We start from the raw sequence: 25,899 nt of genomic DNA, 5'->3' as shown, positions 1-25,899 counted from the left end.
ATTGCAATCGCGGAAGCAGAGCATAAAATACCCAATCACAAACGCGGAAACTAAACGTAAAGGACAAACCTCCCTTTAAGACCAAAATATCGCTTTTATTTCGTTATTCGGAAATAGCCCCTTTTAACTTGTATAATGATTGATAATGTGGAGTAAGACAAGTCAATATCTACTTTGAAGTTAACCGCTGTTCTTAGGTTGCAGTGATTCGTTTCTCAAACAAATAACCAATGTCCCTAAACATCTGTCCATTGAGGTTCCTTGTAATGTAAAGCAATGTGTAATCCATACACACACTTTTTGGGAGAAGGGCCAATTTTAGGCAAAGTGTCCTTATGTATGTGTGTGTGTGTGTGTGTGTGGGGGGGGTCAGCAGCAACCCCTCCCGCCAGGATTTCGGTCGAAAGAAGATCGATCGGCATCAAATATATACATGAAACACGATACAATCGACTTTACTCAAATAAGTATTTTACCACCGCACAACTTAATATGAACAGGAACTACTCAGATAATGAGCAAATCCGGACAGTGGACTTGACTGTATTAAAATAATTCAAGTATGGCTTAAAAGCTCACTGTAGGTTGTTTTAACAAAACAAAACCTGTGTCAAAGTAATCACAATAACTGATTTTTGTGTGTCTGTCTCATCAGCAACACACAGCAAGCCCAACTGTTAAATGCAGAAAAGAAACAATAGAGTATGTGACAATCATTGACGCAGCACTTTATTTATTTTTTTTTGATTATCAAACAAAGTAAAAACTCAATAGGTCCTTAAAGATTCAAATCACACCACTTTATAACATGAATTTTGTTGTAAAGCTTTGGGTCTACAATGACAGAACAATATCTTTTAGAATGACCTAAATACATTGTCTGCTGGAAAACACATTTAGTTATTACATATTAGTTTTTAGGCCAAAATATTTTTTAAGAACTTAATAAAGAAATGCTGCTATATTTTGAGCATTTAACTTCTACTGTTCATGTGGGATCCAAATCAGGCATCTACCAGGCTGAACAGCAAAGACACACATTGAAGTAAAGTGGAAAAATGTACTGTAAAAAATAAATGTAGTTTATACTTAAACATACAGTATAAAACAACAATTTGCAGCAGCGCATCTCTTAATTGCCTCCTGAACAGCACACAAATGAGCACACTTTCCAAAACTGAACTGAAGGCTGCCAGACACAATTAGAGGTACTTGCAGATGGGAACAGAATAGGGAACACATGTATAGAGGGATGTTATAACTCTGCAAACACTGTACAAAAATAAATGTCATCCAAGTGGACACAAAGGTTCACGGTGCAACATCAGTGGCAAAACAAAACCTCCCCTTATCATCACCCAGATTGGCAATGTCACAAGTTTAACACAGGCTACATTCCTTGAAAGAAAATGTAGCTTTATACTCAATTGGTTTGAAATTGACAAGCGTATTAACTGGTTTTACAATAAAACACCATCATTGAAAGCCTACAGGTGCAGTGCATTTATCAGTTCTATGCATAACTGAGGGGCTGTTGTAAACATTCCAAGCAACGACAAAAGAAAAAATTGCTAAAGAGCAAAGAGATACAAATATGCCAAAGCCTCATATACCAATGAACTGTAAGATATGTTTGAATGTATAATATTCACAGTGGACTGCACTGAACCAGTAGGCTTTGCAGAAAGCTTCATAACACTCCAGTCTAAACTAAACAGGTACATATTACATTAGCCTGATAGCATAATTGCCAAGTCATTTGTAACTTACAAAAAAAATACCAAGATGCTTGCTAAAAAAAATTGTGTTTTCTTTACGTTAGGTTATGGTAATCAGCAAAGTTTGAATCACGACTAGACTCGTTAGTTGAACTGGTTGTGTTTTTTTCTTGTTTTTTGAAAAATGACAATGCAATTATGCTACAAGGCGAACGATTAAATTAATGCTCTGATTAAAAGCCAGGTGTACAGTTAAGACACCTCTTATAGTCTAGGAGGCAGTGACACCCTCCCACTCCACCAGGTACTGCACCTTGCCATCCAGGGTGACCCTTCGAGCCAGGACTTTGTACTTCTCTCCACAAGCCAGCCTACCCGCTGGCCCAAAATAGGTGCTGATGGAGCTCTTGAGGTGAGACAGCTGACTGTTGGGGTCCATGCCGTGAACTATGTCTGTAGAGTGCAGTCCCGGGAGCGGGGTCGCCATATCTGTGCCAGAAGCATTGGGTTCCGCCAGCCTGGGGGAGAGGATCTCTGGGTTGCAAGGCGGCAAGGCTCGCCTTGGCCGCCCGCGTTTCCTTTTTAAGGGTGGAGGGAAAAGAGGCATGGTGGAAGTAGTCGACTGGGTCTTGCTGGCGCTGCATAGGCTGCGGGGTTTATTGGAAGGGATAAAGGGAGGTTAATTCGAATATTCTTTAAATCAGTGTTTCCCTAGCCTTAATTGAGCCAAGGCACATATTTCAAGTTAGAAAAATCTAGGTATACAGTTCTAAGCATGAAACCACATTCTTTATTAAGCTTCTTATTTCATTTTTGTGTATTTTCAAACATTTTCCATATTTTTAAACTTATGTCAAGAACATTCCGGTGGGATACTTATTGCAGTATATTATGTCATTGGATGAAAAATATTCTGCATACTGTTCAATTGCACAGCATAATCATTACTCTATATCCTAATTGTTAATAAATTATTGCTTCAATATTGATATCCATCCATCCATTTTCTGAACCGCTTCTCCTCACTAGGGTCGCGGGCGTGCTGGAGCCTATCCCAGCTGTCATCGGGCAGGAGGCGGGGTACACCCTGAACTGGTTGTCAATATTGATATATATATTAATATTTTAATGTATTTATTTCATCAACCTTGTAATGGCGGATGAGTTGCAGCCAAATGTCTTCTCTTGCATGCTATTTTTGTATTTCCTGTATCCACTATTGCTGCTGATATGATGCAAACTTCCTTATTATGGGACTAATAAAGGTTATCTTAGATCATAAATATTAACTATATTAATGTACATTTAACCTTAAAGGCCCAAACCTCCAATGTGACACAGTAAAACTGTGCCGGCATAAAAGGGATACAGATCTTCCATTCTGCTTGACCTAACAGCCAAAAAAGACAAAAAAAAAACCTAACAACAACAAAAAATACAAATTAAATTAAATTTTAAAAAAAATAATAATAATACAATTTTAAAAAAGCTCATTTTCTCAAGTGACGTAACGGACTACCGGTGGTGGACGAATTCATTTCCGGTTTCGGTCCCTGTGTGGCTGTCTAGCGTTATCGTGTATTATAGTAGTTTCTCTGTAGACACTTATTAATTTGCCTACTATTTTGCTCTTCAAAGTTGATTACTCTCTGCTATAATGCGAGTTAGAAATCCTACATTGTTTACATATTTGCAGCTAATAACATTTAGTTCATGGATGACGTTTATCAGTGAGTTTAAAATCTCCTTTTGTGTGAGCGGTCTTTGAACACGCCATGTTTTTCCCTTTGCCGTTCTTGGAGCAAACTCTACAGTATTACCTGTATTCCCGTCTCACACTTTTTGTTGTGTGTAGATGCTAAAGGACCAAAATAAACAAATTAATCAATCGGAATAAGAGTCTGTGGTCTCTAACAGGAGCAGATCCCTCTGTACTTTGCCACTCTAAAATAGAACTAGCGGGAGACATCATACTCCCTTTTTATGATCCTCTGCTATAACAGTTCCTGCTAGACCTATGTGACAAGTCTACTGTATCACACAATCATTTATTTTGGTGTTTTGCGACGCCATGTCATGATAGCGTACCAATTGGCATGGCGTCCTTGTCACTCTCCTGTTAATTACTTCCCATACACCCTTCGTGATAATGAGAATTGTCTGAAGTGTATCTTATTCACTGCCATGGAGGAGAGGATTAGTGACTTATGCTGTGTTGACAATGGATGCAAAGCGAACGTTCACATCCGCGGCTCGGCATCATATTTAGCTGCATTAGCTTTAGCTCATAGGTAGCTGTGGCGGCACATAATAGCGTACAACAAGCATTCCCCCATAGTATCGTTACTACTGTTCAATGTGGATGTGCCATTTTTTATTTGTTTGTTTTTATAATACAGTGCACACGACCACACGCTGGTTGCTGGCTCGCATCATAACAACATCCTGTTTTGGACATTTTCTTTTTTCGTTTCGAAACCGAAAATGCACTTTTGAGCCATTTTCGGTAGAGATATTTTAGTGCATAATTAGGCTTTACATGATCAAGAGCTTAGGGGCCAATCACAGAGTTAAAAAAAAAAAAAACGATAACCGATCACAAGATGGAGCAATGTGTCTATTTAAATGACTTGTTCATTTACTGTATATACTTGTGTACTGTACACTGAGTATCTTAAAAAATATCTTGTCAGGTCATGTATTCTAATTAGTCAGGTCAAACCAACATTACAACATGACAGAAATAATGGGTGCTAACTTACTGTAATAAAATTTCTTTATTGTAATTAAATTACTTCACACACACCGAAACTTTAGAGCATGATTCGACAGAACGCTGGCATGTATACGTATAATCGTTAGTGCTAGAACTAGCTTTCTAGGCTACTTAACGTTTTGTTGCCTGCTTGCAAGCCATATCGTATTAAAAGTACATGAACATACCTCAAGCAGTCCTTGAATTAAAGTGCTCTCTCGAGCACCGGTGACCACCAGCACGTTTTCCCCCATTTTGTTCTTACAATACACACGACGCAATCCATTGCTGTTGTCGTCGCCATGGTAACGAGTGTAACGGGTCGTGTTTGAGTTGACAAGATAAAGCTCAGTAATCGTAAAAGACGGGATGGGGTGGTATCGGACTAGAAGATTTTATTGCAGTAGTCTGACATAGTGCAATAGTGAAAGACCAAATTTGTCTTGCAGTCTGATCCAAGCATTACGTGTTGTCTGTCTCAGACGTGTTGTCTGTACCACACCGCCGACATGTATTTTTCTAAATAACTTTATTGGCTATCAGATATTTACAGTACTATGTCAAAAGACACGCGACAAGGCTAAAAATAAACTGGCTTTTGGATTCAAATATACTGTACACGATGGCGATGCAGAGTAAATGTCTTTTGCGGAGCCGATCAATGACGGCAAATCCTTACTCATTGAAAGCAAAAGGTGGTGGGTCCGCGCAGCAAACTACTTACGGTGCCTCAAGCGAGTGGAAATATTTGACTAAAAATGAGATGGGTAGTGTGGTCACTTGTAAAATATGCAAGTCTATCCTCAAATATAACCAAAGCACAAGTGCTATGAACACCCATTTGAAAAGGCATGCGCTCATGCTAGGTGATAAACAGCCCAACTCCTCACATCAGCTGCCAATTATCACATTCACCAAACGTCCTCCCGTAACAGTGAAGACTGAAAATATACTGTAGCCTCTACTTAGATGATGAAACAAGGACGAGCAATGGTCCATCAACAACCTCTTTATGAAAACAAATGGTGAATGTCAGCCGTAACAACATAAAAAATAAAAACCATCCAGCTAGTGATTCAGCCAATCCTTCATCCTGCAGACATACGCCAGCACGCTCCTCCTTTACATCCCTCCAGTTGCACTACACTCCAACTCACTCACTGCTACACCTCAGAATTTATAGAACTCCAGCAAAATACCAACAATAACATTATTGCAAAGCATGCCCTCCTCCTGGGATTTGTTTTAAATAATGGTAATGTCACAAGTAGTGACCCTACTGTTTTGTTACAGTTGTGTTGTTTTTCTACAATTCGACTGTCTGCGAGACTGTGAAAGGAAGGTGTCTGAATGTGATTGGATGAGTAAGGCAGTGGGTGGGGCGACTGCTAAGATGGTTAAAACATTCGGCTGTGACAATCATCCCTGACGTAGAAGATTGCATAGCTAGTGTACCTGGATGGTCTTGAGAGGCTAGTTGAGGTAGTTTCTGTGGTGCTCAGGGCTCCGATAGACTCCACATCTGAGGTTTGAGATGACAGTAAAGACCTGTCACTCCTGGATTGTCATGCAAAAGAGACCATAAACACAAAAACGGAGACAGAAATACAAAACAAACAAGTCATTCGAATATTCATCATGGAACTCATTATGCAACTGGTTCTCACAAGGCATTTTAAAGGTTGTATTTTGAAGGCTATTCCCTTACTTGACAGAAGAAAAGCGATCCAGTGCGTGGGAGTCTAGTGGCGTGGGCTTTCTTAGTTCCTGTCAAATAATAAAATAAAGTTCTCATTTCTTGTACTAACAGCGGCTCTGACACCGGTACAATAAAGAAATACCACTGTGAAACTAAGTGTACACCCAGTTCCCACCCACTAAAACACACAAATGTACACACGTGGGACAGGAGTTCACTGGAACATCTGCGTTTCGTCTGCCTTTCCAGTGCACGCGTTGCTTGCTTCCTCTTCTTCTTTTTGGACTTCTTCCGTGCCCCGTTGGTTAAGGTACTGCAAGTAACAACATTTCAAGTCACCATTCAGTGAGTTCCAGTCAGATTGACACAGGAAGCTGCCCAAAGTTTAACATAAGATTAAAGATTTGTTCTTAAATGTTGTAAGGATACTCTTGAAGAAATTAAAACATTCAAAGAGGGAAATAATCATAAACCTTGAGTTCAAGGAAACAATATGAAAATTTTATATTATGATTATAGTGACCAAAATGATCATGACTATCATCAGTATTATAACAATATTGCTAAACGTACATTTTATATACAGTAGGATTTCTCACATAGAGGACTAAAAATTCTGAATCACAAATCAAAACACTCCAGTCCTACTGTAATGCTTGCTTAGACAAACGCATTTTTACTACTTTTCAAAAATGTCAACAGAGAAAGAAATGTAAAACTAGTTTTCCATCCATCCATCCATTTTCTTCCGCTTATCCGAGGTCAGGTCGCGGGGGTAGTAGCTTTACCAGAGAAGCCCAGACTTCCCTCTCACCAGCAACTTCATCCAGCTCTTCCGGGGAGATTCAGCGGCATTCCCAGGCCAGCCGGGAGACATAGTCTCTCCAGAGTCGTTCCCGGGGTCTCCTCCCGGTGGGACATGCCCGGAACACCGCACCAGGTTGGCATCCTAATTAGATGCCGGAGTCACCTCATCTCGCTCCTCTCAATGCGGAGAAGCAGCGGCTCTACCCTGAGCCCCTCCCAGATGGCCGAGGTTCTCAACCTATCTCTAAGGGAGAGCCCAGACACCCTGCGCAGGAAAGTCATTTCAGCCGTGATCTTGTTCTTTCGGTCACGACCCACAGCTCTTGACCATAGGTGAGGGTAGGAACGTAGATCGACTGGGAAATTGAGAGCTTCGCCTGTCCATCTCCCGTTCATTCTTCGTTCACTCGTGAACAAGACCCCAAGATATTTGAAGTCCTCCACTTGGGCCAGGATCTCATCCCTGACCTGGAAACGGTATGCCACCCTTTTCCAACTGAGACCATGGTCTTGGATTTTGAGGTGCTGACTTTCATCACAACTGCTTCACACTCACCTGTGAACCGCTCCAGGGTGAGAGTTGGAGCTCACGGCTTGATGAAGCCAACAGAACCACATCATCTGCAAAAAGCAGAGCTGTAATACTGAGGCCACCAAACTGGACCACCTGTACGCCTCGGCTATGTCTAGAAATGTTCTCCATAAAAGTTATGAAAAGAATCGGTCACAAAGGGCAGCCTTGGCGGAGTCCAACCCTCACCAGAAATGAATCCGACCTACAGCCGGCAATTCGGACCAAACTCTTGACACTAGTCGTACAGGGTCCGAACAAACCATACAAGGGGGTTCGGTACCCCATACTCCAGAAGTACCGAGCACAGGACACCCCAAGGGACACGGTCGAACACCTTCTCCAAGTCCACAAAATATATGTAGACTGGTTGGGCAAACTCCCATGCACCCTCGAGGACCCTTCCAAGGGTGTAGAGCTGGTCCACAGCTCGGACGAAAACTAAACTCCTCCTCCTAAATCCGCGATTCGACTAAAATTTGTTTTATGAAACCAAAAAATATAGAATCAGCAAAACTATGCACTTGCAAACAGCAACAACCATTTTAATACGTGTAAGTAGCACTGCAGCTAGCTAACATTTATAGAATCGAGTATTCTACCAATTATTAACCAGATAAAAATGGATTTTGCATTATCAAACAGTAACGTGGCTGGGAGTTGGAGGTAGGTTCTACTGTAGCATCTCTGACTGAGTGTGTATGGTTTTAAAAGGCAGGGCCTGGCCTGGTGAGTGACGTAGTCGTCACTGAATGAGAGGCAGCACCGTAGCAATGAGCTGACTGTTAACTGACTAACCTTTCAGCCAGTCGGCATGTTGAGTGACTCAGCATTAGTTGTGGCCATCAGCTGCTCGTGTATGAAATTACTATTTTATTTTTTGTTATACTTATTATATGTTCAAAAATTATATCTAGCATCTTACCTCATGCCAGATGGCAATTTGCTTGAGTTGACAGTGATCCCACATGAGGGGCGCTCCATGGGTCTGCTGGCTGGTTGCTCCCCACTGGGGGGAGTGGGAGGGAATCGAACCCTCAGCCCAAACAAGTGCTTCTTCTTCTTTACCTCCTTTCCCGACATGAACCTGGCAGAGACAATAAGGGAAGACACTGAACACTGACACTGAACACAACAATACACTGAAGACCTCAGCATTGGAAATATTGAACATATAGGTTATTAAGCATGGCAAGAACCTACTTGGTTGTGTTGCTGTTTAGTGCCTCAAGAACACACGCAAATCGCATTGATATTGGAGTACTGGAAAGCTGTTGATGTTACACCAAAGACAATCAAAATTTTAACAAGGTGTGAAGAACCAACAGCTGTCAGTTTTATGTTAACTGCCAGTACTTACTTTTAATTAGTTTTACACATCAGAAAAAAACGTTAGACAGCAATTTACAGTAATCAAGACTGTACATGTTAAATACCAAAATATTCTATATTATTAGAAAAGCTTCATCCGTAGAAAAAATGTGGTAGCTTATACTATTTTCAGGTAATTTTAAACTGATAAAAGCACATTTTATGATGATTTACATTATATCAGGTTTGATCCTTACCTCACCAAGCTGTAGCAGCTCCCAGTTGTTGTTGATATAGGCCATCAGGTCCATCTCAGATTCAAAGTACTTCTTCTTGTGGATCATAGTCAGGTTGTACAGGCTCAGGTGTGTCACGTCCTCCCTGTAACATTTTATGTCATTTATGTAGCTTTGTTTTATATGTATGAGCATTTAGGAAAACCTAGCTTGTGCAATTAATTTACTGTTTCAGATATAACATTTGATATCAGAAAGAGTCACATCAATGCATTGCTTATTTATATAAAAAAAAATAATAATAATAAAAAATTTAAAAAACTGCGGATTCTCAGTCATGCACATCATAGTGATAAGTCCCACAGGTTGAATCAAGGCAACTGGACTTTTTGTTTGAGAAGTTTTCAACAAACAAGAACAGTCCATTTGGCTTGATTAAACTTTTGAGGATATAAAACAAAAATAAAAAATAGAATGGCATTCAGTTGGTCAAAGCCAAAAAACATGCACAATAATTATAGTGGCTATAAATAACACTAAGATAAAGGAAGGCAGGAAACAGACAAGTGCATTTAATTATGTTCAAACATATTCAAGCACAAGTATAAATTCCAAATTAAGCGTTGTTTGAAACTCTTCTTTTACACTCCTGTAGATAGCAACAATGCACAAAAAAAACATCCACAGTCTTCTGTGGAAATTCCAGCATTTGTTTGTACTGACAATGAAGCAGCAGCTTACCATCTGAGAGGCAGTCGGCTCAGATACTCAGGTCCACCGTTGCAAACAGAGCAAATGAAAAGATAAAACCTGAACACAAAGAAAAATAAAATATCAGATAACGTATCCAAGGTTATGAAACGCTGTTAGACAAATACAATTGATATATGAATGATTTGTCCACACTACATGGAAGTCATGTCATGTCGTGAGGGGCCAGTCAATTTTAAACCAGTTAAGAAAACTGTGGCTTATCACCTGTCTCCATAGAGCATTGGCATCGGTAAGCAATGGAGGCAGGCTTCATGGAACCACTGCTCACACCTACTGCACTGCAGCATCTTCAGGTACCAGCTAGACATACATGACATGAAAAAAGGTGAAGCAGATTGGTTGCGGGTCCAGCTATGACAGATGACATTTTTCATCTTAGGTCACTCACTTTCCTGGACCTCCACAGTAGCAGTAGCACTGCTGCATGTTGGTCCGGTGGTCTTCATCCCACTCCAGTTCCTCTGGGGCATATGGGAAGGACAGTTCCATGTGTTGTGTGTCCTCCTGCTTCAAAACACAAAAACAAAACTATTCATTTGGCTTCTATGATCTTGTGATTTATTGAGCCTGAAAAATGTAAACGCAAAGGTATTATTGGAAGGGTATTGCAGTGTTCCCACGCTATATCACAGTTCATCATTCGTGCTCCCATTACATCACAGATTTTTAAGCGATTGTTTTTAAGGGTTTTTACAGTATACGGTCAATTCCAAATTTAGAGTTGCACTCAAAAAGACGAGAGGCTGAGACAGTCTCCAACTGAGCCACAGTAAGTCTATCCTACAGAGCACAGAGAATATACTGTATGCCTGTGAGTATTGTTGTTTGTGTTTGTTGCTCCATATGTGTTAAAGTATCAGTAATTTGCAGGTTTATAATTAGTGCAACATCTCTGCTAATTTGCGTTAGCCAGTCTATAGCGTTTCACATTACATGTTAGCAAAGAGCTAGCAGGCTTTTCATTAGATGAAATATGGTTTGGTTGACATTCTGTTTTTTAAATGTACATTTATTTCACTTTGTTTTCATAGTAAACTTAAACTTGGAGTGACAAACAGCTTGAAGCAAGCATGCGTTACCTTTTATTTAGAGAACTGGGAGCGAGAGAGTGAGAACAGGCATCAAGAAATACTTTGAAAAGTCAGTTTTAATGCATTCAGAGCGTGTAGGAAGGGCAAAACTATATTAAAAAAATGCTTTTTCATATGTTCTTTGTGGATTTTCATTAATTGCGGGTAGATCTGGAATCTATCCCCCGCGATAAACAGGTGTTTACTGTGCTTAAATTAAAAATGAGCAATACCTTTGGGAAAGCATTGAGCTGACATTCGGAGCAAAGCCATTTGTCATCCGAGTCAATGACAGCAGCATCAATGATGGGCGAGTGGCAAATCTGATGGTAGCCTGAGAGACATCAAACACATAGTTATTTATGACTCAAAAAAAAAAATAAAAAAAATTCAACCAGTTTGTTTCAATGCAAGGCATACCTTGCCCACACTTGTCACAAATGACAATCTCATTGGGTTCCTCGGACGTTTCATCCTGACATATGGAGCACACGATGTCATCGTCATCGTCGTCATCCTCGTCTTCGTCTCCTAAAACGGAGAAGATATTTATTATAAGGCAAGGAACAGCTTCCAAAAACCTTACATAACACATTGAGAATACCAAAAAAGAGCGATGGTGAAAAATATGTGGATAAATGGGGTACAGTTAACATTAAAACGTACTGATAAAGGTAGTGTAGTGGGTCAAATACATGTAATATAAATTTTGGGGTCACTTAGAAGTGTAATTTTTTTAAACGAAAAACAGAGGTTTTTTTCCCATCCATCCATCCATTTTCTACCGCTTATCCAAGGTCAGGTTGGCCACCCCAGTCTCCCAATCAAGGTCAGGTTGGCCACCCCAGTCTCCCAATCCAGAGGCACTGTCCCCGATGTCCACGCGATGTTGCAGAGGCGTGTCAACCAGGACACAACATCCAGAGCCTTTAGGAACTCCGGGCGAATATCATCCACCCCCGGGCCTTGCCACCGAGGAGCTTTTTAACCACCTCTGTGACCTCAACCCCAGAGATAGGAGAGCCCGCCTCCGAGAACCCAGACTCTGCTTCCTCATGGGAAGGCATGTCGGTGTAGCTGAGGAAGTCTTCGAAGTATTCTCCCCACCGACTCACAACGTCCCGAGTTGAGGTCAGCAGCGCCCCATCCCCACTATACACTGTGTTGGTGGTGCACTGCTTTCCCCTCCTGAGACACCGGATGGTGGACCAGAATTTCCTCGAAGCCGTCTGAAAGTCTTTTTCCATGGCCTCACCGAACTTCTCCCATGCCCGAGTTTTTGCTTCAGCGACCACCAACGCTGCCTTCCGCGACCACCAACGCTGCATTCCGCTTGGCCAGCCGGTACCCATCAGCTCCCTCAGGAGTCCCACAGGCCAAAAAGGGCCGATAGGACTCCTTCATCAGCTTGACAGCATCCCTCACCGTTGGTGTCCACCAACGGGTTCGGGGATTGCCGCCACGACAGGCACTGCTCATCACCTGTCCAATACAGTCCCAACAGTGAAGCATGGCAGTGGCATCATCATGCTGTTGGTGTGTTTTTGAGCTGCACGGACAGGGCGACTGGTTGCAATCGAAGAAAAGATGAATGCGGCCAAGTAAGGGATATCCTGGTGGAAAACCTTCTCGAGAGTGCTCAGGACCTCAGACTGGGCCGAAGGTTCACCTTCAAAAAAGACAATTACCCTAAGCACACAGCTAAAATACCGAAGGAGTGGCTTCAGAACAACTCCATGACTGTTTTTGAATGGCCCAGCCAGAGCCCTGACTTAAACCCAATTGAGCATCTCTGGAAAGACCTGAAAATGGGTGTCCACCAACGTTCACCATCCAATCTGACAGAACTGGAGAGGATCTGCAAGGAGGAATGGCAGACGATCCCCAAATCCAGGTGTGAAGAACTTGTTACATCATTCCCAAAAAGACTCATGGCTGTATTAGCTCAAAAGGGTGCTTCTACTAAATACTGAGCAAAGGGTCTGAATACTTATGGCTGTGTGATATTTCAGTTTTTGTTTTTTAATAAATCTGCAAAAATTTCAACAATTCTGTTGTTTTCTGTCAATATGGGGTGCTGTGTGTACATTAATGTGGAAAAAATGAACTGAAATGATTTTAGCAAATAGCTGCAATATAAAAAAGAGAGAAAAATTGAAGAGGGTCTGAATACTCCATACCCACTGTATATCTGTGATTTACGTGTTTTTCAAATCTACAAATATATCCGCAATTTACACGTTTTTCAAATTCACAAATATATCCGCGATTTACGTGTTTTTTAATGTTGTGTGTCCATTTATCATGACTTCTCATTTGTAAACATAGAACAAACATAACGCAGATTAGAATCACATGTGTAGGAAGGCCCTCCCTTCATGCGCTAGGCGGCAGTGTTGCCGTCTCCTTTGATAGCATATGTTTGAGAGGGCCACTGTTATTATTTAAAAACTCTAATAATAACCTGTTTTTTGTATCTTGCTGACAGATGAAGGTGATTTATTAATACTTTACTTCTAATGAGGGGGCTGAGAGTTATCCACCTTGTTCAGCCATAGTCAATTTATTGGGGATTGAGCAGGGTTGAACCATAGACTGTTCGATCCCTATAAAAATGACTTGCAGTCAAGTCATCCACGTACACAGCAACACTGCCGCCTAGTGGATCACGGGAGGGCGCTCCTACACGTTTGATTCTAATCTGCGTTATGTTTGTCTCAAAAATAAATGCATGTGCCCGCTGATCCACAAACGCACTTTCAACAGTTCACAAGCAAATTTAATATTTGCAAATGATAAGTCATGATGATGATGAAGACACAACATTAACAAAACATGTGCACATCACGGCTATATTTGTGAATTTGAAAAACGGGCAAAAAATTTGTGGATTTGAAAAACGTGTAAATCGCAGATATATTTGTGGATTTGAAAAACGTGTAAGTCACGGATATATTTGTGAGACATATCTCTCCCCATACGCTGGGCTGCGCTGAGTGCACGAGGTGTGTTCAGGGACACTGCGTAAATGGGATTGAACACATTCTTTTGTGATGCAGTACATAATTGTAAAAATGGAATACTAAAATTATTATTTGTATCAGAATGCTTTAGTTAAAATATTGTATGATAATGTGATAATATGGAATTTCTTTTGTTTTGTAATGTAAGGATAATTTTGTTAATATAGTCAGCCAGAGCTGCGAGGAATACAAAGTTATCAATGTCCTTTCACCATCGTTCTTGTCATACTGCGTGTTTTGTTTGCACACGAAGGACAAAATTCCTGTTTGTTTTAATTTCTCATTTTAAATAACAGTATTCAAACAACTTTTTTCATGTTTTTGAGAGTATTTTGAGGGTAATAGCATGTCAGTAACATCCTTCCATCCATCCTTTGTAGTTTAAAATGAACCTACCATATTTTCACGACCATAAGTCGCACTTCAAAGTCGTAATTTTTTTCCAAAATGGACGGGGCGCGCCTTATGTGTGCACCGAGTTCCAAAATATATAAATGTTGTTCTGTGATGAGCGCTCCGCTTGACTGACTGGGAGGATTTCCTGCCGACACGCTGCTTATACAGAAGAAAAGCGGACGTGGCAGAGGACAGCATGCGGACGTAAAGGGGGAAGGGTGCGCATGAAGGAGGATGCTAAAGGCACACCCCCAGTAAGTATATAGCGCCGGTCAAGCCAAGTTAATTTGAATCTTGAGATGCATTAAAACATTTAGTTTATTAGTTTTCAGACACTTTTATTTTGAAATACAATATCAGATCTTCATCAAACCTCTTTTAGTGGAGTCCTTGGTGGTCTGTCACACAGATCTGGACTTGTCTTGCGATACCATTGGGATGGCTTTGGCTCAGTAGGTAGAACAGGTTCGAATCCCTGCTACGATTGTTCGTATGTCGAAGTGTCCTTGGGCAAGACACTGAACCCTAATTTGCTCCCAGTGGGCCTGGCAGCGCCTCGCATGGCAACAGTCACACATTGGGTTATGAATGTGTGTGTGAATGAGAGGCTTTGTAAAGCGCTTTGGGCACTGTGATGATGTTGATAAAGTGCTATATAAGTGCAGTCCATTTACCATTTATTTTTCCTAAACTATCAAATAAACTACATTTTTCATGTATCTCTGGATTCAAATTAACTTTGCTGGTTGCATTACTTAACCGAAGAGCACTGACGTCCGTATTATGGGGTAGCTTTTATTTTGAAGGTGGCTTTCGCCGCGAGTTGGCGACCTACTACCGTAATGCCTAGTACGAACAAAATTAGGGGCGGCTAGCTTGACTGCTGCTTTACGAGTGGAGGCTGGCTTGACCGCAGTCGAAAACTGCACCTACGAAGAGACACGCTTACGAAGCACAGTTTAAACTGCAAGCTATCAGTTATGCGAAGGAACATGGGAATCGAGCAGCCGCGAGAGAATTCAAGATCAACGAATCCATGGTTCGCAAGTCGAGGAAGCTGGAAAACGAGCTTCGCCAAGTCAAGAAGACGATGCTGAGTTTCCGCGGGAAAAAAAAGAAAAACAAAACGCTGAAACAAGGCGAGGTGGCCCGAGTTGGAAGACCAACTCGAGCAATGGATTAATGAAGTCCAACCGCTGGACATCGGTGTAAACAGGGCGTTCAAAGTGAAGTTGCGAGCCACGTGGGAGCCATGGATGACAGATGGCGAACACAGCTTTACTAAGACTAGGAGGCACCGCCGGGCGAGTTACGCCACCATTTGTGAATGGATTGTGGATGCCTGGGCTAACATGTCTGCTTGCACTGTTATTGAGCTTTCGTAAAAGCCGGCATCATTTCTGAAGAGCCCCACGGCAACGAGACCCCATAACTGAGACTGCGCCTTTTAATACGGTACACCCTATGGTCGTGAAAATACGGTACCTTGCATGTTTTTGGGATGTGGGAGGAAACTGGAGTACCCGGCGAAAACCCACACAGGTAAGGGGAGAAACATGCAATCGTCACAGAGGTGAGGCCGTGATTTAAACCCCGCTCCTCAGAACTGTGAGGCAGATGTGCTAACCACATCAGCAAGACCCATCCATCCATTTTCTGTACCGCTTATCCTCACAAGGGACGCGGACATGCTGGAGCCAATCCCAGCTCACTTCCGACGAGAGGCGGGGTACACCCTGAACTGGTCCCCAGCCAATCGCAGGTCACATATTAACAAACAACCATTCACGCACACATTCACACCTTTGGGCAATTTAGAGTCCTCAATCAACCTACCATGCATGTTTTTGGAATGTGGGAGGAAACCAGAGTGCCCGGAGAAAACCCACACAGGCACGGGGAGAACATGCGAACTCCACACAGGCGGGCCGGGATTTGAACCCCGGTCCTCAGAACTGTGAGGCAGATGTGCTAACCAGTTGTTCACCGTGGCACCTCGGCTGCAAGATATTGAAGTTTAAAAAACACCGAATAGTTCCTTTTTGGACCAGTGAATTTACTTCAAAGTTTTTAATTATGTATCATGGACTGAACTACTTCATTTTTGAACGATGAACTGAACTTAGAACTACTTAATGAAATTTCCCAACACTGATCCTGTATTATTTAACATCACAATATATATATCGCAGGTTTTAAAAAAAATAAAAATAAATAAATACAAAAATCACAATGTCTTTTTTTTTCAAATATTGCGCAGCCCTAGTGCAAGGTTTTATCTTCAACTCCGCAGAAACAAGCTAATCAGATTGCCGTTAGCAGTGCTTATGCGAGCCATGCAGTGAACAGATAACCGCAGAAGGGCGATAAGTGATAAGTCTGTCTGCAATGGACACGAGCATGGATGACATTGACAGTAGTAATCTAGCATGTCAAACAAAATCTTGTCATAAATTGTAAAGTATGGAATTAATACTCTCCTGCTTACCTGTCTGAATATCTTTCCAGAGAACCCAAGATTTGGATCGATCCTCAAACACCACAAAGCATCGCTGCTTTTCGCGATCGATCTGCAAGAGTCAAGAAAAATAATTTAATCAATTCATTCTTCCTTTCTTTTGTTTGGGCGGGAATTTGACCAGAATGTTCCAGAAAAATACTCCTCAAAGGTGAACCAAAGTTTAAACCGCACATGTAATGTGAGACTAATGTCAGTGTGCTTGTGTTTTTCTTTTACTTCACCCTTATGTGGCTCTTTTAAGTTATTCCAGAAGAAGGACCAATCTCATCAGAAGAAGCATGTGTGAAAATAAGAATATACAATGGCACCTTGACTTTAATTTGAGTTTAATTTGTTGCATGACCAAGCTTCTAATTCAATTTATTGATACGACAAATCAATGTTCTCCATTTAACTTAACTGAAATTCCATTAATCTGCCCTCTACCCCCCAAAAATTTTTTTTGCTGTTTTTTTTTTTATTTAAAAAAAAAAAAGGAATTCTCTTGATTAAAAACATAAAACATGAGAGAATGTAAAGAAATAAACTAGTTTTGTGTAATTACTGTACATATTAACATTCTAAACCAATGTTAAGTACTTCGATACCGATACTGAAAAGAGACAAAAACCTAAATTATCACTTTTTTGGGAGAATTGTTTGCTATCTGCTGAACTGAACTGTGTAGAGGTACCGGTACCAAAAACATGCAGTATTGTTTCGTTATTGACAGTGAGGTATCGCTATGCTTTTCTAGTATCGGTATATCATGCAACCCTAGTACGTGCTGTAGTATTCGTGTGTTGGACGTGTACCATTAAGGGCATGGCTTAGTACGTGACATCAGAAGTTCCTGATGGTCCGTTGTTTAGTCTGCGTGTGAGCGTCTGGGCGTGAGTTGTCACCTCCAGCAGCTCTTTGCGAGTGTTCTCATTTTGTATTTGTGTTGAACAATGTTAAGTTCAATAAATGGCTAAAAGTGCATTGGAGAATGTGGCTTTCCTTGCCCACGTGCGAGGGCATTACAGTACCTTAATTGCTACATTTTGTTTCCCGCTTTTTTTGCAAAGCGACATATATAAAGCTTGCTCATAACTCAAATTTTGTCTCGCAACACAAAGCAAAAATATCCACGAAGCAATGCCTCGTAACACGAAAAACTCAGAAGTTGGGACACTGCTAGGTCAAGGTACCATTGTACTTCCTTGTGCACTAACCTTAGCGATTGTCCCCAAGTAGATCAAGCCATCGGACCACCTGGCCAAGACATCCTGTCCCTCAGTGAACCTGTCCTGTTCTCCATACACCACACTCGCTCGGCTCGTGGGGGACAAGGGAACAGGCTGCTGCCGTGAGGGGTGGGATCTCTCATGGACAGACAGATGACTCAAAACGCCCGAGTCTCTGGGGGAACATGGGGAATGGGAGAAACGTTAGTAAAAGGAAAATTTGTCATTCATTCATTCATCTTCCGTTCCGCTTATCCTCACTAGGGTCGCGGGCGTGCTGGAGCCTATCCCAGCTATCTTCAGGCGAGAGGCGGGGTACACGCTGAACTGGTTGCCAGCCAATCGCAGGGCACATATAAACAAACAACCATTCGCACTCAAGCGTTAAAAAAAGCTGTTTTGTTTTGCAAATAATTAAACAATTACATTTTTCATTTTTCAAACATAAGGAGGGTAAAGGGTGTTTACTGATGCATGTTTGATACAATACTAATACATTATCTCTTCTGTGGAAATTTTTAAAAAGCAGTTAAAAACAAGTGATGGGAAATATCAAAGTACAAATACGTGGTGGCTGTACTTGAGTAGATTTTCCAGCTATACGCAGTGAGTATTTCATTATTTTTCTGATGTCTTTTTACTTTTACTCCCTACATTGCAATGCAATGCAATGCAAACTAGAACTAGCAGACATTCCAACAGCTTCTTCCCTCTTGCGATCAACTTCTAAAACACCTAACCTACAATTCCATTACAACATGCTGGCAATTTTTTGACTTGAGATCGTTGTCACATTTCTGTGGGGCCAAAAAAAACCAGGCACCGCAGCAACATGGAGGAACGTGAACCATGCCGCATTAAGGACGACAACATAACAGATTCAGAAGCAAAATATTCCCCATTCCTTGTCTTTTATGAGATTTTGTTTATGTTGCTGTCTAAACACTGACTCGTAGCAAATACAACCTTATGGTGATTAAAAAAAGTGTATTTTTCAGTTATCGTCAGCCTAATATAGCAATTTTTATTAGTCAGTTCATAAAGTTAGCAAGGCAATGGGAACACATAGTTTTGTTACCATAAAAGCCCGAGTCAACAGCAGCTATTGGTTTAAAAAAAGTTTTGTGCCAATTTTTCAAAAAGTATCGTTTATAATTAATATTAAATATTAATTTTTACTTTTGTACATTATCCTTTAACAATCAAGACAAAAAGTATGCATTTTATATTTCCTTTGGCCACAAAAACAAAAATCAATAGTTTTTAAAATATGAGTCTCAATCATGCTTGAAGATCTCACTTTCTGGTTAAAAAAAAAATAATTATAGTACAGGTGCATCTCGATGAATTAGAAAATGTCATGTATTTCAATTCAAAAACTCATATAGATTCACTACACAGAGTAAACAATTTTCTGATTATGTTTAGACTTCAAAGCGATCAGATCATCTTGATCGGTATCGGCATTTTATGCTTATCGGCTGATCAGCTTTAATGTCATAATTCGCCGATCCGATCAATGACGTTATTGATCTGCTCCACAAAAGACATTTAGTCCGCATCTCCATCGTGTAGAGTATATTTGAATCCAAAAGCTAGTTTATGTTTAGCCTTGTCATTTGACATAGTACTGTACATATCTAACCGCCAATAAAGTTTTATTTATTTATTTTTTATTTTTTATTTTTTTTTTAAATGTCGGCGGTGTGGGACAGACAACACGTCTGAGACAAACACTTTTACGATAACTGGGCTTAATCTTGTCAAATCAAATGTGACCGGATACACTCCTTACCATGGTGACAACAACAACAGAGGATCGCGCCGCAGAACAAAATGGGGAAAACGTGTGGTGGTGCTCGGGAGAGGACGTTTACTGAAGGATCGCTTGAGGTATGTTCACATATTTTTAATACGATACGGCTCACAAGCAGCCAACAAAATGTTATGTAGCCTAGCAAGCTAGTGCTACCATTCACGGTTGTACCTAAACATGCCGGCGTTCTGTTGAATCATGCTCTAAGTTTCAGTGTGTGTGAAGTAATTCAATTACTGTAAATTAGCATACATTATTTCTGCCATGTTGTAATGTTGGTTTGGACTGACTGATTAGAATAAATGACCTGACTAGAGAATACTTTTGAAGATACTTAGTGTACAGTACACAAGTATATACAGTAAATGAACAAGTCATTTAAATACATACATTGCTCCAGATCGGATCGGTGATTGATTATCGTTTTTTTAAACTTGGTGATCGGCCCCAAAAATCGTGATTGTGTAAAGCCTAATTATGTTTGTGATAATTTTTAAGATTTTAGCTTACAGCTAACAAAAACACACATTTTAGCATTTCAAAGAAATTAGAATATTACAAAAGACAAAAAAACATTTTAATATGTTAATAAGGTTGGAATTGGCCTTCTGAAACGTATTTTCTTGTGTTGAATGAATATGCATAATTCATGAAATTTCAGTTTTGGAATTGCAATGCTGAAATAATATGAACTCTCATACAGTATTCTAATTTATCGAGATGCACCTGTATTTTTTTGCTTGCATGTACATTGTCTGCATGCAGTGACTTTTTTTTTCTTTTTTTAATTTTTTTTTTTTTTTTTTTTTTTTTTAAGTGTGGGAGCTTCACCAATATCCATTTATAACAGCATAACATCTACTCAATGTAAATGTTTTTTTATATGAACTGTGGACGTTTCAAAAGGCACCTTATTGTCCTATCATATTGACTCTTTTAAGGACTCGAATCAGTACTTCTGCTTTTACCTTTGCATATATTTTTTTACATTCGTATCTTTACTTTTACTAAAGTACAAAATGTGTCAGTAGTACTTTTGCCACCAAAACATAGAGTTATAGAAGAATTTGTTCTTATTTCGGTGTCCTGTCGTGACTGTCCCTTTGTTTGAATGGCTCCGCTCAACCACGTTAAATATGAAAACTAGCCATTGAGAGGTGACACTGATGAAGCAATATACATATTCTATCGTTGTCAGAACCCCAGCCGAGGCAAAGTGTTTGCATAAATTAATCCGCGGAGCTAAATCTTTAGCCAAGCCAGTCGGACCCCCCACACACACACACACCATCACAGGAAAACATGACAACAATACCTCATTCGGGCACCTCCGCTTCTACAGCTCACTTGAGGAAACAAAGTCAATATTCGCGTGTTGATTTTTTTACAGCAAACGAGAGCAGCCCAAACGTATCGACTATGCACCCTTCTCAGAAAATAACAAACGGCTCATTTTCCCCGAGCACGTTCGCCATTTTGGTTTCCCGCTGATGCTCAGCGAGTGCATTGTGGGAAGAGCTTCAACGGCCGCTTCCTTATCTGTTTACGTTTCAATTCCGGACTAAACCAACAACGAGACATGTCCTTAACAGTTTCACAGACCAATGTATCAGAGTTGTGGTTTGAGCAATTTACAAGCACCTTTTAATGAGATGTTTCTCTAAATGGGGGATGACAACAAAATGCAAGCCATGTTTAAATATCGCCACATTTACGCATTTTTACCACTTTTATAAATATATCATGCTTTCTAAACAATTGTAAGACATTGGAACAACAACAAAACAAAAAAAATCTAAGGTTAACAGTCTACCAGTTTGCATAATGTTACCGGAAGTGTATAATATACTCGTCTTCTTCTTGTTGAATTTGATTGGCTGTTGGCAACCAGTGGTCAGGTGCATTACCGCCACCTGTCGGACTGAGTGTGGATCCGTAAAAGGAATAAGACATTTAAAAAGAAAAAGAAAAAAGAAAGAAAGAATGGCTGTGTCTACAGTATATCCTTTTAATTAATTTATTTAAACCTCTATCCGTCCAATGCAGCCCTATGGGGGCACAAGCCTGTAGGCCGGTCCCAAGCCCGGATAAATGCAGAGGGTTGCGTCAGGAAGGGCATCCGGCTTAAAACTTTGCCAAACAAATATAAGCGTTCATCCAAAGAATTCCATACCGGATCGGTCGTGGCCCGGGTTAACAACGTCCGCCACCGGCGCCTTTGGAAATTCAGTTACTGTGGGTTGAAGTCGAAGAAGAAGAGGAGGTGGAAAGCGGGTTCTTCAGCAGAAAGAGAAGAGGAAAGCACAGAGCCTAGAACTGAATGTGGGGACTTTGAATGTTGGGACTATGACAGGAAAATCTCGCGAGTTGGTTGACATGATGATTAGGAGAAAGGTTGATATATTGTGTGTCCAGGAGACCAGGTGGAAAGGCAGTAAGGCTAGAAGTTTAGGGGCAGAGTTTAAATTATTTTACCATGGTGTAGATGGGAAGAGAAATTGAGTCGGGGTTATTTTAAAAGAAGAGTTAGCTAAGAACGTCTTGGAGGTGAAAAGAGTATCAGATCGAATGATGAGGCTGAAACTTGAAATTGAGGGTGTTATGTATAATGTGGGCGGCACGGTGGGCGACTGGTAAGAGCGTCAGCCTCACAGTTCTGAGGACCGGGGTTCAATCCCCGGCCCCGCCTGTGTGGAGTTTGCATGTTCTCCCCGTGCCTGCGTGGGTTTCCTCCGGGCACTCCGGTTTCCTCCCACATCCCAAAAACATGCATGAATTGGAGACTCTAAATTGCCCGCAGGTGTGAATGTGAGTGCGAATGGTTGTTTGTTTGTATGTGCCCTGCGATTGGCTGGCAACCAGTTCAGCATGAACGCCCGCGACCCTAGTGAGGAGAAGCGACTCAGAAAATGGATTGATGGATGGATGTATAATGTGATTAGTGGCTATGCCCCACAGGTAGGATGTGACCGAGAGGTGAAAGAGAAATTCTGGAAGGAGCTAGACGAAGTAGTTCTGAGCATCCCAGACAAAGAGAGAGTCGTGATTGGTGCAGATTGTAATGGACATGTTGGTGAAGGAAATAGGGGTGATGAAGAAGTGATGGGTAAATACAGCATCCAGGAAAGGAACTTGGAGGGACAGATGGTGTTAGACTTTGCAAAAAGTATGCAAATGGCTGTAGTGAACACTTTTTTCCAGAAGAGGCAGGAACATAGGGTGACCTACAAGAGCGGAGGTAGAAGCACGCAGGTGGATTACATCTTGTGCAGACGATGTAATCTGAAGGAGGTTACCGACTGCAAGGTCGTGGTAGGGGAGAGTGTGGCTAGACAGCATAGGATGGTGATGTGTAAGATGACTCTGGTGGTGGGGAGGAAGATTAGGAAGACAAAGGCAGAGCAGAGAACCATGTGGTGGAAGCTGAGACAGGACGAGTGTTGTGCAGCTTTTCGGGAAGAGGTGAGACAGGCTCTCGGTGGACAGGAGGAGCTTCCAGAAGACTGGACCACTGCAGCCAAGGTGATCAGAGAGGCAGGCAGGAGAGTATTTGGTGTATCTTCTGGCAGGAAAGGAGAGAAGGAGACTTGGTGGTGGAACCTCACAGTACAGGAAATCATACAAGGAAAAAGGTTAGCTAAGAAGAAGTGGGACACTGAGAGGACCGAGGAGAGGCGAAAGGAATACATTGAGATGCGACACAGGGCAAAGGTAGAGGTGGCAAAGGCCAAACAAGAGGCATATGATGACATGTATGCCAGGTTGGACACTAAAGAAGGAGAAAAGGATCTATACAGGTTGGCCAGACAGAGGGATAGAGATGGGAAGGATGTGCAGCAGGTTAGGGTGATTAAGGACAGAGATGGAAATATGTTGACTGGTGCCAGCAGTGTGCTAGCTAGATGGAAAGAATACTTCGAGGAGTTGATGAATGAGGAAAATGAGAGAGAAGGGAGAGTAGAAGAGGCAAGTGTGGTGGACCAGGAAGTGGCAAAGATTAGTAAGGGGGAAGTTAGAAAGGCATTAAAGAGGATGAAAAATGGAAAGGCAGTTGGTCCTGATGACATTCCTGAGGAGGTATGGAAGCATCTAGGAGAGGTGGCTGTGGAGTTTTTGACCAGCTTGTTCAACAGAATTCTAGTGGGTGAGAAGATGCCTGAGGAATGGAGGAAAAGTGTGCTGGTGCCCATTTCTAATAACAAAGGTGATGTGCAGTGCTGTGGGAACTATAGAGGAATAAAGTTGATGAGCCACACAATGAAGTTATGGGAAAGAGTAGTGGAGGCTAGACTCAGGACAGAAGTGAGTATTTGCGAGCAACAGTGTGCTTTCATGCCTAGAAAGAGTACCACAGATGCATTATTTGCCTTGAGGATGTTGATGGAAAAGTACAGAGAAGGTCAGAAGGAGCTACACTGTGTCTTTGTAGATCTAGAGAAAGCCTATGACAGAGGACCCATAGAGGAACTGTGGTACTGCATGTTGAAGTCTGGAGTGGCAGAGAAGTATGTTAGAATAATACAGGACATGTACGAGGGTAGCAGAACAGCGGTGAGGTGTGCTGTAGGTGTGACAGACGAATTTAAGGTGGAGCTGGGACTGCATCAGGGATCAGCCCTGAGCCCCTTCCTGTTTGCTGTGGTGATGGATAGGCTGACAGATGAGGTTAGACTGGAATCCCCGTGGACCATGATGTTTGCCGTTGACACTGTGATCTGCAGGTGGAGGAACAGTTAGAAAGATGGAGGCATGCACTGGAAAGAAGAGGAATGAAGATTAGCCGAAGTAAGACAGAATATATGTGCATGAATGAGAGGGGTGGTGGGGGAAGAGTGAGGCTACAGAAGAGAGAGAAGAGATAGCAAGGGTGGAGGTCTTTAAATACTTGGGGTCAACCATCCAGAGCAATGGTGAGTGTGGTCAGGAAGTGAAGAAACGGGTCCAAGCAGTTTGGAACGGGTGGAGGAAGGTGTCAGGTGTGTTATGTGACAGAAGAGTCTCTGCTAGGATGAAGGGCAAAGGTTATAAAACGGCAGTGAGGCCAGCCATGCTGTACGGATTAGAGACAGTGGCACTGAAGAGACAACAGGAAGCAGAGCTGGAGGTGGAGGTGGCGGAAATGAAGATGTTGAGGTTCGCTCTCGGAGTGACCAGGTTGGATACAATTAGAAATGAGCTCATCAGACGAATAGCCAAGGTTTGATGTTTTGGAGACAAAGTTAGAGAGAGCAGACTTCGATGGTTTGGACACATCCAGAGGAGAAATAGTGAGTATATTGGTAGAAGGATGATGAGGATGGAGCTGCCAGGCAAGAGAGCTAGAGGAAGACCAAAGAGAAGGTTGATGGATGTCGTGAGGGAAGACATGAGGGCAGTTGGTGTTAGAGAGGTGGATGCAGGAGAAAACATGGAAAAGGATGACGCGCTGTGGCGACCCCTGAAGGGACAAGCCGAAAGGAAAAGAAGATTTAAACTTCTATCCGTCCATTTTCGGTTCACGTATCCTCTTGTTTCTTTAAAATCTTGAATCGTTGAATGCCTACATCTTTGCCCATTTTACACATATTGTAATATCTCTGAGTCTGAACCGTTAAGGGGGGCCTGTTGATTGACGGTTGTGACGTCAGCAAATATGAAAGTGCAAATGGACATTTTAGCATGAGCACTGGCTTAAGTCAGGTAAAGTCACAGAAGTGACTGAGCGTAAAGCTGTGTTACGCTCATGGTAATAAAGCTACACAGTCATCCTTGACTACATACGAGGGCATTAAAATGTTTTGCACTAACTTCACTATTACTAGTGTCGAACTTGAATACACTGTCCTTTTTTAAAATTGCAATTGTTTTTAGATTGTTCTTGTGTACATTCCCTAGCCCCTCTTTCTTTCAGCCTTTAAATTTCACTATTTGTAATTGTTTTTTTTTTTCTTACATTTGTGTAAGTGGAGGGAGACGAGCAAAGTAAGAATTTCACTGCTCATTGTTACCATGGTG

The 25,899-nt window shown here is 41.5% G+C and overlaps 1 protein-coding gene across 2 annotated transcripts; it reads right to left on the bottom strand.

Moving 5' to 3' along the window:
• Nucleotides 1-707: 707 nt before the first annotated feature.
• Nucleotides 708-21,426, bottom strand: mtf2 (metal response element binding transcription factor 2). 2 transcript variants are annotated; one of them, XM_061797898.1, is made up of 15 exons: nt 21,221-21,426; nt 18,078-18,264; nt 16,849-16,930; nt 11,362-11,472; nt 11,175-11,275; nt 10,260-10,375; nt 10,076-10,171; nt 9,839-9,907; nt 9,119-9,242; nt 8,754-8,821; nt 8,476-8,637; nt 6,374-6,485; nt 6,182-6,240; nt 5,929-6,030; nt 708-2,365 (listed from the first exon to the last, which is right to left on the bottom strand). In XM_061797898.1, the coding sequence occupies exons 1-15, from the start codon at nt 21,223-21,225 to the stop codon at nt 1,990-1,992; spliced, it is 1,770 nt and encodes a 589-aa protein (XP_061653882.1). In that variant the 5' UTR covers nt 21,226-21,426; the 3' UTR covers nt 708-1,989. The 2 variants fall into 2 exon arrangements, with proteins under 2 accessions (XP_061653882.1, XP_061653880.1); XM_061797896.1 differs by having other exon boundaries at nt 10,260-10,378; nt 21,221-21,425.
• Between the last annotated feature and the right edge of the window lie 4,473 nt (nt 21,427-25,899).

The sequence above is a fragment of the Phyllopteryx taeniolatus genome, chromosome 14, assembly GCF_024500385.1.
Source record: "Phyllopteryx taeniolatus isolate TA_2022b chromosome 14, UOR_Ptae_1.2, whole genome shotgun sequence".
NCBI classification, from domain to species: domain Eukaryota; kingdom Metazoa; phylum Chordata; class Actinopteri; order Syngnathiformes; family Syngnathidae; genus Phyllopteryx; species Phyllopteryx taeniolatus.
Note: the sequence above shows the minus strand (reverse complement) of the source record. Positions and strands in the feature narration are given on the sequence as shown.

What these genes read in the sequence shown, in the direction of transcription:
- mtf2 (XM_061797896.1), bottom strand. An exon ending in AAATTGCCATCTGGCATGAG is followed by an intron (nt 6,486 to 8,475) that starts GTAAGATGCTAG and finishes TGTTACTTGCAG; the next exon opens with TACCTTAACCAACGGGGCAC. An exon ending in CCAGTGAACTCCTGTCCCAC is followed by an intron (nt 6,241 to 6,373) that starts GTGTGTACATTT and finishes ATTATTTGACAG; the next exon opens with GAACTAAGAAAGCCCACGCC.